This window comes from Halyomorpha halys, unplaced genomic scaffold (genome assembly GCF_000696795.3).
Source record: "Halyomorpha halys isolate HHAL.00 unplaced genomic scaffold, Hhal_1.1 Scaffold576.1, whole genome shotgun sequence".
Lineage (NCBI taxonomy): Eukaryota > Metazoa > Arthropoda > Insecta > Hemiptera > Pentatomidae > Halyomorpha > Halyomorpha halys.
Window position 1 is genome coordinate 257378 of NW_027116645.1, and position 14895 is coordinate 272272.

Below are 14895 nucleotides of genomic sequence, written 5' to 3' on the forward strand. Positions count from 1 at the left end.
TCTCATAACATTCCAGTATAAACCTTTTAAAAGAGGCAATTGCCTAAGCTGTATCATATTGGAGCATAATAAAAAGATAAGACTTTATGTATATTAATGTAAATTATAACCATATTCAAAATATGTTATATGGGTAGAAAAAAAAAAAAATACATCAGATATCAGGAAAAGATATCCCGAGAATTCCGATGAGTATGTGTGAGAAAAAAAAATAAAGGATCTATAAAGATGAAAGAGTGTCACAAAATAACTAATATATTAGAAAAAAAAACCTCCTATTAATGGATAAAAGCATTTTGTGAACGGAGTAAATCAAATGAATAAAATAAATATTAATAGACTAATAATAATATTCATATTTTCATATTAATAGATATAAATATGTATTCTATTCCTTTCAATTTTCTTTTAATTAATTTTTCGATTTCGTACATTATCATATCTTTTTTTATATAATTTTCTAAATGTAATATTATAGTCCTGTCATAATTTAATGGGTCCAAATCTTGTTTTTTTAATAAATAGTTTTTGAGAAGTTTTGTGAACGCCATCCGAGCCATATTATCCAATGTTATTTTTAAATGTAACTGTACTCCTCGAACGGCAAATGTAATAAATCAAAATAATTCATCAAGTTATGCATAATCATTGACATATTTGATAAATATATTACGATATGATGATGACTACACACTGATTCACTAGAATCTGTAGAGGAAATATTAAAAAAACCTGTGAAGGATCTTAGGTTCAGTATTTGTTAAGGATGTAGTGTTACTTGACCAACAGTTATGGGGTCAGCAACCAGGCCCAACCTCCTGGGTTTAGAAATGATGGGCAAGGTACCCACTTTGTAGTATATGCTAAAACTATTATGGGTATGTATAGTAATAACTAACTCAAACCGGATTTAGTGCCATCCTCTTGGAGTGCAGAACTCGCCAACTCACACAGTAGCTATCGGATACCCAGAGGCTGGAACAACGGCACAGAACACCGACAAGAACTGGAGTACGCTAAAGAACCAGCGCGCCATGAAGGCTATCCCAAGACCGAGCTCGGACTGGGCCGCGCAAGCATTGATCCCAGCATCCCCTCCCCTGCCCCATATCTCAGCTCTGTCCTATCCACTCCGGTCTTAGTAACACGTTCCAGCGGGTCTGCAGGTCTGCTCTATGCACCTTTACGATATGAATCATAATATCCATCAATAAAATCCATTATTAATAATTCAAAATAATCCAGACGATTCTTTATATCATGTTGCATCGACCTATGATAAACCAAAGAATGCAAAAGCCACTTAAACACGATCTTCATTGACTTAAATAAAACTTTGGACATGGTCAATAGGGAAAAGATTTGGCGATTGCTCACAAGGTATGGAATCACAGAACAAATATCCAGTATACTTCGAATAGCGGATTCTTCAACTGGAGTATGCCAAGGATGGATTCTGACTCCCATCGTATTTCGTTTTGTAATGCGTAAACCATGCAATAGAAAGAGAGTAATATACTGGAACAATGCACCGACTAGAAAACGATCTGTCTCCTGATACAAACTTTCAAAGATATTGACTTCAAAGCGAGAAGATTAAAAGAAAAATCAGCAATGGTGGACCTATTGTTTAATGCAGCTAAAACGAAAGGTATACATGAAAAGTTCAAGGGGGGGTAAGAAAATGAATAGTAAAATGGCCAAAGACTTTTTTCAAAGACCACAGTTTCAGCTCTATAAACCAGTTTAAGTACCTGGGAGCCTGGTTACAGATGACAAAAAGTGGAGAGCGAAAAAGAAGCCAAGATAGCAGCATGAAATAGATGTTATTTCTCACTGCAAAAAGTACTGAAGTTTAGACCTCTCTCTAACAGAATGAAAGAGGTAATCTACAAAACCATCGTAAGACCAGTGGAAATCTATGGATGGGAGAGAAAGGTATTGAGAAGGATATGGGGAGGAGCTGAAGGCACTGTTCACAAGATGAATAGGGCACGTAGAGAGGACGGACGATCAAAGAATACCCAAGAAAATGCTACATGGGAAAACAAGAAGGAAAGCGGAAAAGAGGACGTTCCAGGATCAGATGGCTGGACGACGTGGAGGAGGATTTAGGAGTTTAAAAGCTGAAAGATGGAGAATGGGAACAAGAATTAGCCGAGATCTCTTGGGTGTGATGGAGGCCCGAGTTATTGTAGCCAATGTAGTGCCATAATAATTATAATAAAATGAAAAGAATGAGGATAAACTCAAGAGTGGAATATTGTAATATTTGAGGTAATGTACGGGTAAAGTAATCATATCGGCAGAGTCAATTCATTCCTTGGAAGGAGATATAAGAAACGGAATGTGTCAAGACAGCAAATCATTTGTCCAGAGATACACAGTTTGGATCTTATCCTTTTCCAGGAAACTAAATTATGTCTGTTTAAAACAACTTTGTTGTCTTTGTTGTATATATCAAAAACAGGAGAGTAACACAAAAGTAATACCGAATAACATGAAGTATTTGTACATAAATGGTTCAGGAGAAAGCAAAGTTTCATTTGGTCTGGAATTATTACAAATAAACAACTAGAGCGCAGGACTGAAGGCATGAACACGAAAAGGAAATGGAAACGGATTGGTCCTTTATTGCAATGGGAGCTATAGGATTTATTACTACTACTTTCTATATTTATTATTTAACCCCATTATTTATTATTTTCACCCATACTTTAACTTTTGGCAATACTGGTTTCGGCGTGGGTAGCATCATAGAATGCCAGTCCAGTAACGATTCATATCCAGCTTTGTCCATCAGCCTTGGGAAGAGTATGAGTACATTCCAGCGCCAACCAGATTGTCAAAATCATTTCTCACTACCGCAGATGAAATAATAAGGCATTATAAATCAGACCTCCAAGCTAGGAAGCACAATACAGAAGGAAAAAGGTGAGGAAGACTCCTTAAAAACTACTTCCTGACTAGAGAAGATTTCGTTATCAATTTCAAACTTTTCACTGTACACGATAACCTCCATTTTGATCTAGATAGAACCAGTCATTGTTTTGAAGGAAGGAGTATAATTGATGGGGTAAGCTAGTAAGAAAAGTGAAGCGAAAAAGGTGGGTCTAATGAAAAGCCAGAGGCGTGGCAGAGGAGTAGGGACAGAGTAAGAGCCTATCACTGGCTGCCTTCTGTTACAGTTTAGATTACAATAGCGGACATTTCAATTAATCTAAACATAAGTCTCGGCACCGTGGGCGTGGCCTTTTGTCTTTACTTTTGCTTTGAAGGAGAGAAGGGTCGTACCACCTCTCTGACTTAAAGGCTGCTTTATGATTCAGGATATAATACAATCTTGCAATGGTATCCATAGCGACAGTTTTAACACTTTGCGGATTAACACCGAGTCAAGAATCCCGATAATTTCACCATATTCCCAATTATAATTAAAAAAACCATCTATTTTTTTAAATTCAAGATCGGTTGTTGGAGTGAAGTGGGTTCATTATTCTAGGACACAGCAGAGGGCATAAGGTCCATGCAGTATTCGTTGCCAGGAATAAAATTCCTTGCCCGGCTGACTTTACGACTCTGAAGCGAGATCTCTAAATTTTTAACTTCACCCACCCCCTGGCCTCAGTTAAATATTTATATCTTTCCCTTCCTCGCCCCAAAAGTAGGACCCCTAAAACTGGAACCCTTTTCTCCAGAGCAACTCAACAGTTGGTCACTGTAAGGAACTCGTGCTCCTCCAAGTTAAATTAAATATAACACCAATACCTACACGGCATCCATTGGAGACAAAACCATTTAATTGTTATACGATCATCAGTAGATAAAGAACGTACTCACCGATTAAAGGACAGTATCGATACTTTATTATATAATACAAATATTTTTTCTATCGATACCTCTGATTCAAATATACGAAACTGGTTTCTAAACATTTTTTTTATACCAACTAATTTTGGTATTGATAACTCTGATTTAAATACATAATGTGGCACTAATACATTGCTTTCGACATGAAATAGTTTTAATATCGATGCCTCTCTATTAGTAAACGTCATAAAAGGCAGTGTTGAGTGAAGAAAATTAAATAAACTGATTTTTTTATTCAATATCCAAGTTCTGATACCATGATAAAAATAGTTATATTACATAAATTTAAATTAATTTGTAATTTATATATAACTTGAATTATTGTTTGAGACTATTTGTTTATCAATTATAATAAAAAATATCTATTTAGGCTCAACATGTTTATTTTCTTTTTATGCCACACGTACGCGTCGGCCATTCTTAAGGATAACTTTTCAAAATACCACAGCTACAATATTGTTAAAAAGTAGCAGCCAATTCTTCAATTGTCAGATTATATTTTAGTTTATCCACTTATTTCTAATCTAACTAATTTACTTGTTCTAATATTATTCAATTTAATAATATTGTATTTCTATTGTAACCTTATCACAACATTTATCTATGATAAGATTATAATATAATAAAATATATTTGACAAAGGCAGAATAGCCTAAAATTTTTTGACAACATTATAGCTTTGATATTAAGTATAAATTATCCTTGAGAATGGCTGGATGGCCGAAGCGTAGGATTGGAGTAATAAGAAAATAAACAGGTTGAGGCTAAAAGGATATTTTTTATTAAAACTGATTAAATTATAATAATCATAATGATGATAAGATTTCACTCCTTATTTTTCAGTTCTAGTGATTTCTGGATTTACAAGTCATTGCAGTTATTTGTTTACTGCCGTTTGAGATAGCCAATGCTTTCTTTAGGAATCTTCCAATAATGAACAATTGCTACTATCACTTTAAAGTAATTTTTTCTTGTCTTTTTAAATTATTTGTGATAGAAAAATCAAAAATTGGTACAATGTTAGATTTGGAGCGTACCTGTTGCCTCGATCTCGGTGCCAGGCTGAGACAAGTACTCTCTTCGTCAGATCCTCGTCCGTCAGCTCGAGCAAGAATTTGGTCTCGAACCTCGGGTTACTGGAGTCCCTCCGGACACAGGTACGGTGAATGGTCCGTTCTTGGCCAGGAACTAAGCTCACCTGTTGGGAACATATTAACAACACTTAAATATGTGTTGAAAGACTACACTCCAGTCGAAATGCTTATATATAGTAAGCCTATTTGTATAAATTAAAAAAAAAAAAAAAAAAGAGCTCTGAACTGTATTATTATGTTAATTTGATGTATCATTAAAAAAAAAAATCTAATTCATCTCGCTATGAAAAAAAAAATATCTAAACTGGAAATTTTCTGGTTAATTCCAGAAATTTGGGAGTAATTTTTTTATTATTTAATTTTTTACTGGAATATTCATTGATACTAATTAGTTAATGATTGGAGTCGCCTTTTTTACATAACACCGACGATATATCAATAGGTAAATAATAAATCCAGATAAAAAATTCAAGACTATATATATCAGCATAGATATCAATATACCTAAAAGAGAGTCTATATATAGATATACTCGGAAAGATACGCTCCAAAGAGGTAGATTTTGATGTGTTGCTCCTCTGAGCTCTACCGCCTACACTTAACCGTAATGTCTGGATTTACAGGCAGATAAATTTTTTCATCCACTGCCTTCTTTATATATTTAGGATCTACTAAAACTTAGAATATAAAAAGCGCTGATATAGTAATGGTCGGTAATTTAAAATAAATGAACTTTTTATTTTATTTTTTTTAATACTTCTCCTTTTTAAACTAAAATGGTAATTGGAGAAGTTTGTCGGGGGGTGCCTGACGTTTCGACCTGAGTTTCAGGTCGAAACGTCGGCATAAAATAAATAAATATGGTTTTGTTTATTTATGTTGTTCTTTGCTGACCGCACCCCCGACAAACTTCTCCAATCATTAATCTACGGTCAACTATCTACACCTCACTTAAAATGGTAATTGAATTATTACAGTTTATGTAATTTAAGTACTATACATATACTTGTATAAACTTTTTTTTTAAAGGTTTAAAATATGAATTTAAATTTTTTTTTTTAGAATGTAAAGAAAATATTTAATACAATAAGGTTTTAAGATGTTATTAACCATCTTAAAAAAAAAAAGTCAGTAGTTTTGGCCTGAAATTTGAAATATACCTGTTGTTAATTTGTTCTCGATTTCCTAGTTTCTTAATTGGAAGATGAAACATTTTTCAGCCAAGGAAAGTAATATAAATTGAAAAATTGAAAATAAGCATAGAAATTAGTAGAGTAATTAAAAATGAGGCTTGAAGTCGAAATGCTAGTCATAACCCCTATGACTAGCATTTCGACTTCATTTATTTAATACATATTTCTCTGAAAAACGTGTATCCAATCCAAAATAAAATTAGAATTTCGCTTATGAATTGATTCAAATATGAACCTTTAGATTTTAAGATTTTAGTAGAACTTTACTAGAACTGAGTAGTCAGTGACTAGCGAAAAATAAGAGGTAGCGAATTGGATTCAAACTTTAAGAAAAATCGAACACTCGTTCAAGAACGATAAGGTGTGAAAAAGAACAAATTCATTCCAATGATATGGTGTTTTTTTTCTTAATACATTAGAAAGTAGCTTTAGCCAGTTTATTTTAGTCAAAAGCCTTATTAATTTAGTTAAGTTATTATTATGATCTTTTATTTTCTTAAGTCAAGTTATAATGATGGCTGTATACCTTGATATAGGCATTACAGGTGGTGCTCTCTGAGGGCGGTTGGAGGTTCTTTCCACGGATTACTGTAACAAAATAGATTTGTTAGTGTAATTTTTTTGAATCACTGAGCTACTAATTATATTTATACTTTTAATGTAAACGTCCAACTTACCGTGTATAGTGAGTACACCGGTACTGTACTGCATGCTCAACTCCAGTTCACCTGTGCAAAAAAATCACAATTATAAACACTAAGAAATTATATATAAATGTGGTGTGCTTAATGTTTATAAGTTATTGTTTCTTCCTGGTCATATAAAAAAAAAAGAAAAAAAAAAGAGATTTAATGGAAACAATACAAGAAAAATAACAGTTAATCTACAATTATTTTTCCAAAGAACTTAGCACCTCTTTCCTATAAAGTTCTTTCGAGACTTTCATTACCACTGATAGTCTACACTCAGAAGCAAGAAACGCATGACAACGGAGCAATGTTATCCCCTGGAGACCTAATAGGATGTTAATCTTTACGCTCGTACAAGCGCGCAAAAATTAATCATACTATTATAATTCTACGTTTAATTATCTGATGTATTTTGTAAGTTCTTTCTCAGAAATTACACAACTTCTTTCTATTTCTGTAAGAAGATAAGGAAAGCAAAGTTTAGCAAGCGGAAGGAGTGTAAACAGAGAACTTGGCCTAATAATTGTATCACTTAGCACACGCAAACTTGCAATTCTTCAACCCGCGTGAGGTCGCTGTAGCTAAAGGCCAAATGCTATCTAGAAATGTATCTCAACTTGTTAAATTATAAAATCGCAATGGTTTCCCGCAAAAATTTAAAAATAAAAGAAAAACAAAATTAGGTAAAGATAAGTTGTTCTCTGAAACAAAAGTTAATGTTCATAATTGAGGTTAGCTCGGGTGGTAGAACATTCTCTATAGATTCTTGGACAACTTCTGGGTTGAACTATATTTAGCTAAGTCAAGTCTCTTAGCAATATTATTAATGATTTTTTTTTCTTTCACTGTTTTGACTAAATATAAATCAAAGTCTAAGAAATTTATTAGTAAAACATTTAATTATATTTCGCTATAGTCGTGTCCAGCCTTGAAGAGTAGTGTGGCGATGAACATCAAGTCTCAATGTGTCAAAGGAGAAGGGAGACAACAGAAGCAAACATTTGTCAAGGAGTACGCCCTTATATTTAGTGCATTTTCCGCAAAATAAAAACACTACATCCTTTTTCATACTACTTATTAGGTAATTTAGAATAGTTACCCTGTTGCCTGGTAGATTGCGTCCGATGAGGTTTTTTCCTGGCCGGTGATGTAAAGGTAAGACACCTCCTGCTTCTGGATTTTCCCTCCACGATTGGCAAAGGACTCTGTTCAGCGCTCCCTGTAGAGGTAATCAGAAATAAAAGATATAGTAAGAATATACAATCAACGCTTCGTCAATTGAGAAAGAATCAAATTGAACACATCTGTCATTGGGTGTTTTACTGTCTAAATTTGGTTAGTTTGATTTTGGCTGTTCATCATAGTTTGTAGTTATGTGATGTTTTGAACTGAGAAAATGTATACTGCTTAGTTGTTTGAGAAACTTAAGGTTTTTTTTATGGAAATGTTTCAACACTATTCAAACAATAATTACTGTTTATTACAAATATGCTCCAGAAACGTTTTGGCAATCGTCAAAAATAAATGTGTAATACAGATTAATGTAATACCTAGGCTAGACACTCCGTCGTCCTCGTCGAATATTTTGGTAGAGGAGGTAGCGGAGGTATCGGACAGGGGATGTACCCCAGGACTAGCAGGGCTGGGAATGCCTGAGGGCAGCGTGAGGAAGCTGGGCTGGAGCCTCGCCATCACCGCTGGACTCTCGAAAGGGCTCGGGACTCCATCGGGTAGGGTGAGGGCGGTGATGGGATGCCTCTCGTTCCTTCTCCTCCGGATCACCCTCTGCCTCTTCAGGGTCGACGGTGGTTCCAGAGGTTCCAGGAAGCCGCCCAGCTTCAAGAAGTGGAACTTGTTGGCCAGCGGGGACACTTCGCTCAACCGCTTGTTGATATCCTCCCGCACGGTGTCCACTCTCGGGGTCCGGAGGATGCTCTCCTTCTGCTCCTCTCTCAGCGGGATGTCCTTGTGGTCCAGCTCAACGGGACTAGGTGACTCGTCCACGTAGACGATCGGGCTGAACTCGATCTGAAGGAGGTTGCGAACAGGGTCCAGCTTCAGCTTGCTACCGGTGAGGACAGGAGCGGTGATGTGGGGGGACATGCAGGCCTGCTTCTTCCTCTCCGGGGATTCGTCCCGCCATTCTAGAAGCCGCTCTTCCGATTTTCTAAAGAACAGAGAAAAATAATCATCAATCAACGGAACAAAAATAATTATCAATAAAACAAAAAAAGTAATTATTATACAGTTGTAACTCTCCAAAGACAGTGTTGTATGACTAGAATGTTGATTGTCATAATGAAAACTGGTTTACTGCCTACCATTTCCTTATCTTAATAAAAACCGCAATAAGTTCGGAACGTCATCGTCTAGAAGAAAAATCTTCCAATTAAGGAAGATGGGGAAATAAAATATGTCGCAGCACATTTCAGGAGACCTCTCCCAACTTTCCCAACAATTTTAAAAGGAATAGAACGTATTTTATATATGTGGAAGAGTATTAGGTCAGATGATTAGACGCTGTGATGGCTAAGCTTGTTAAGGCGTAAACTTAGTACCTTGAGACTAAATGAAATAAGCTCGGGTACAGAAGAGTCAACAAGTTTTAAGCATGTAAGGTCTGTTTAAAAATTATCTTTTATAAAACTGTACATTTGAAATAATATATATAATTTTTTTTATCTCCATTAACGAAACTCTTTGCCAATCGAAGTTTTTGCTCCAGGACTTGTAATTTGGACTAAGAGTCGATAATAATAACTTTTATTATTAAGGCTTGACCTGGACATGATTTTAGAGGCTTATGTCCTTCTCCCAGAATTTTTCAAGGCAAATATTTGTTCCTCACCAGACTATTAATTTTTCAGCTAAAGCATCCTTGTTCATCAACTACGATCGTTTCAGTTGAGTATCAAAACAATCATTTAATTAAATCATATTATTTTTTAAATTCATAAATTAGTGTTTTACATTTCTCTAATTTATCTGTTCGGAAAAAAAAAATTCTTCTTTAATATAGAACATTAAAGAATATACCTTTGGAGTAGTAATAATGTATTGCAGGAAGTGGAAGATAGGTCGCGTGCAGCTGGGCAGTGCCTTAGCAATAATGCAATGCCTTCTGTAGTGGCTCTGTTCTGTCCCTTAATGAGGTCGTTAAATTTCATGTCCTCAAATAAATCGAGTCATTACAAATGCGGTCGGCCATGCTACTGTAGCATTGTAGCCTCTCAGACTATTTCACCACTTCACAACATCGATACTTTTCTCCAGGGTCGTTATTGCAACAACTTACTGGAGTAGGTGTCAAAATCTAAAATTTCTTAACAATTGTGATCGGATTCCCGAAACTACCGAAGGTCTGGAGATTATTCCCCAAAACGTACCCATTTCCTAAACATTTTTAGAAAAACTGACTGACTGATTTAGGCGTGAATTCGTAGTCGGCAATTAAGTAAAACTTTTCATTGAACCAGGTCACAAGACAACACAAGCCACATCAAAAAACCAAAAATAGAACTGATAAGGAACGTTTCACAGTTTCTTATAACCGACTACGCTGCTGGTGTGACGTCTTCTCCGTAATCACTAAAAAAAGTTTGTATTATTGAATTGAAGATATTTTAGCTTATACATTCGTTATACTAGTGATTGTGAAAACTGCCCTCCCGTCAAAGGGATGCAGTACGTTAGATCCAAAAGGCACTGAACCATCCTCATCTACGACAATGGGACGTAGTAAACAACTCGACAACAATAGCAGCCGTAAACAGTAAACAGCTCCCTTCCAGGAAAAGAAAACAGCAGGAAAATCGATGCCTCGTTACATCACCAGCTCATATCACAACTTTTTTCTTTTATATACCTTCAATAAATCACCTCTCAACAAGAGTATTTTAAAAAAACCTTTTTAAAAAATTGCCTTTAGTAAATCATACAACATTCACTTACCATCCTAATTTCAGTTGAACGCTCGTTTCAGAACGTATATTCCTATATTGGGGGTATTCATGATGACATGTTAAATGTAAAATGTTATAATAAGTATAGGATTGTGAGCAGCCCTATTTAAAGTCATGTTAAATATATGAGAGATCCTAGCGGATTTTATAAGCAACTTGTTTTATAACCTTTCCTTCCAAAACTTCATGCAATTGTTTACTTTTATGTTTTGATTTAAGTAATTTATAACAACTTGCTTAAATTGAGTGAAAAGTGGAATTTGTGTGAAAGTTTGGCTCCTGAGTCTCTTGTTGAACTTATAACTTGTGAGGAAGATAATCAAGATGAGCCAATTGAAAACTGATCACATTATTATTATTGTCATACATTGCTTTATTAGTTATAAAAACATTCAAAACAATAAATAACACAAACTAGCTCAGTTGGTCATGAGTTTTTCCATTTAACAAGCTTTAACATGTTAAACTAAAGATCACGAATATCCTTATTATTCACTGTGGAAATACTTTATCGTACTAATTTTCCAAATGGAGTCTTGTAATTGACAGAACGACTCTAACAACTTTCATGTGAAGAGACTATTAATTTTATTTTCCTTTTGCAGAAGCATAGCATAAATATAAATGAATTACGCCAGTTCACTAAAATTTATATTAGCAGAAGGTGGTCAAGGGTGCAGATAGAAAAAAAAATACATAAATTAATATAACTTATTTATTTGTGCCGATGTTTCGACCTCAAATTTCAGGTGTTCATTAGGGTTGTATTATATTTTATATTTTATCTTCTATTAGTATCAATTTACTACTATCTACCTAATTTATTGTTATGTATTTTTCAAGGTTATTTATTATTATTTTCTCCGAATTTTGCCTTTGAAGTAGGGTTGTTGAAAAACGAAACGAAATAACAACCTTAATTCAGAGGAAAATAAAAATAAAATGAAAATTATAACAAATAAACCTATAATGCATAACTATAAATTAAGTAGATAGTATTAATATCTTCTATTAGTACCGACTAATATCTACTTAATTTATTGTCATGTATATCTCCAAACTTGTTTATTATTATTTTCTAAGTATTTTGTCTCTGAACTAGGGTTGTTATATCATTTTGTTTGTTTCAGCCCGATGATGATTTGAATATCAGATCGGAACGTCGGTAAATATAAATAAGTTTCATTACTTTCTTCATTAAAAACAGTTTAAGATAGCTATATAATAATATAGAGAGTATATAATAATATATTTATCCTTCCCAACAGAATATTATACGTCTATATTATTAACTTCATTTCTAAAAATTTGTCTGTTGCTCTTCTTTTCTCTCGTATCAAATTATTTCATAGTTCTCATTCATCTATTATTAATTACAACTTAAATACCCAATTTAATCAAAATCTTTTTCCAATACAAGTCTAAAATCGATTATATATACTCCTGAGAAGTCGATTGTTAGCGAAAATGTTGATGCAATACACCAAGCAAAAATTTTCCCTTAAATACATAATATCAGTTTCGTACAACGTTTCGTTTATGAGGGAGTTATATTTGACATAAGGGACCCCACATATTCCATAATAGAAAAGTTAAAGCAAAATAAATCGATTCTTGACGCGCAACTCGATGCCTTCAGAGCACGGTACTAGTGCTTTCCTTTCATTATTATTTTTATCTAAAATTAATTAATTTAAAGAATACAGTTTAATTACTTCTAATGAAAAGAAGCCGACGCCATTGTAGTAAAGTATTGGTTCCACTGACTGGGAAACCTATAGAAAAGATATTTCTTTTTTTTTGTCCGACCTACGCTTCACCAATTGTTCCCTTGGCTATTGACGTCATAACAGTGTCGTCAGAGCACCCACTAGGAGTCGTCGCCCTGAACCAGAGTACACACTCTGAGGACTACTCTAAGCTTTATTCGGGATATCAGGACTCTTCTTCGACTGTTATGGATTGATTGTAGCTATTTATATATCCTTCCTTATCGATTAATTTTTCTTATTAAACTAACCGTGGCGATGAAGGTTGGTATATTTTAAGCAACCGAACACTTAAGAGTTGATTCTATCCCACGCGTTGGTGACCTCAGTTCATTTAAAAACTACTTAGATCCATCCAACAATTCAAACTTGCCCCGTAAGAAACTATTTATGATGAGTTGGTTATAAACGTATTCCTAAGTGCCAACGTTTCGGCCAGAATTTCAGATTCAGACGATTAGAAATTTCATTTCTTGTTTTTCTTGAAGAAGATCCATGTGTCAAAAATTTCTAATATTTCTGTAATATCATTTAATCATTATGGTTGTTATCTTGTTTTTGTTCTTTGCCCTGATGAAGACCTGAAATACTGGCCGAAACGTTGGAACTATTAAAAAAAATAGATTATGAACCTATATATGTCCTTATAATAATTTAGCATTGAAGAAATGATTATCACTAAAATAAAAAAAAAAAAAACGTTAAAAAAAAAATTAAACCGTACCACTACAACCTATGGAGGGTCAGGGGTACAGTACTTTGTAAGGGAGTACTGTTGCTATACCAACGGTTGTGCAAGGAGGTGATTTGGTCAGAATTTGTGGTTTGTACCCAATTATGGGGACACGCTTAATGAGGCTCCAGTAAAACAGAAAATAGTTATCTGCCAGATTCGAACTGGAGGCATTGGAGTTAGTAGAACAGTCCATTACCACTGAGCTACTCACTACCATGTGAAGAGTATTCTTTCAAAAAATATGTAATATTCTTTTATTAAATATATCAATATTCTTGTATATGTAGACTTATAGTGTCTTAGGGCTCGTTGTGATGTTATCATAACGTTAATTTCGAGGGATAAGGTCTCATATTCGATCAATGTTATCCATAATTGAATCGGGGAACATGGTTGACTTGGAAATAACTTGCTATTCAACGTATCGAGTTTTGTAATATATAATATAACGTCTAGTAAATATACAGACAGTTGAATGTAGAAGGCAAGTTCAAAAGGCATTGATTGAAGGGGCCTATTTAGAAGGAGATATCGCAGACCATTCATAAAACCCTATTCAGTGAGTTTTCAACTTCCATTCAATGACTTCTTTCTCATTTTATATTACTTCTTTTGTTTTTAATTATCGCTATTTTCTTTATACTTTCATTTCATGTATTTAAATAAATAATTCATCTTGCGGTTTATATAAATGAAGCTTTATTTCAAAAAATATATAAAATGTTTACCTCGGCCTCTTGAGGCTCGTCCTTCTCTCGGGAGTGCGGGGTGGAGTCTCGCCGAGGCGGTGGTAGTTGCTCACGTCCCTCAGAGCGGTGGGTTCCAGCCTCGTGTACAGTGTCTCTCTGCTCCCCTCCCATTCCTGAAACAGTCTCGTTGAAGGAGTTCACTCAAGAAAAAAGAAATCAGAGTAATGCAAATGAAATAAAAAATATGCAGATATGAATATCCAGTGAGCTTACTCACTACGAAGTTTAATACTAACATCGTTTGCTATATTTTTTACTAATAATATCCCTGTATGCATATAATATATGATAAAGCCAGCCAGCTCTAAATACGACTGCGCTAATAGGCACCCTAGAAAACAGAGCCAGGAGATTTGCGGCATCATCCGTGCAACTGCACGAGTAATTTGGGATCAGAGCCTTAATATAAGAGTAGGAGAAGAAGTGACAGTGAACTGCTTGCAGAGACAGGTCAGTCAATAACTCATGATATGAAGGCAAGGAGGTTCAGATAGGCGGGACATGTGGCTCGAAGCAATCCATCAGGACACATCTGCATAACAATGCATGACTTGGTAAAAGAACACGTGCAGAAAACCAAAAGGATAGACAGATTCCACAAAGATACTAAACTGAAAACGGCGGTACAGATTTTAATTTTAATATTTCCAAGTTTGCCTATTATTTTCTTTTTCTTTGAATTAATTTCTTAGAAGGCCTAGGTGTTAGCATTGGGGATATTGCGATCTTGGCGGCAAATATTATTTTGGACTCCCTGGGGATCATACACCATCACTTGCATGGGAATTAGCTCGGAGATTATTCTTTGTTTTATTTATTTATTTTAATATGTT

General features: G+C 34.6%; 1 protein-coding gene across 1 annotated transcript in view; it reads right to left on the bottom strand.

The window, feature by feature from the left end:
* Positions 1–14895, bottom strand: part of LOC106684377 (Protostome-specific GEF) — a gene marked incomplete in the record, with an annotated part of 87833 nt that overhangs the window by 71036 nt on the left and 1902 nt on the right. Inside the window, 6 exon segments of the mRNA XM_067053377.1 lie at positions 4908–5068; positions 6684–6745; positions 6835–6885; positions 7946–8065; positions 8397–9013; positions 14042–14175. Coding sequence (XP_066909478.1) covers positions 4908–5068; positions 6684–6745; positions 6835–6885; positions 7946–8065; positions 8397–9013; positions 14042–14175 — 1145 coding nt within the window.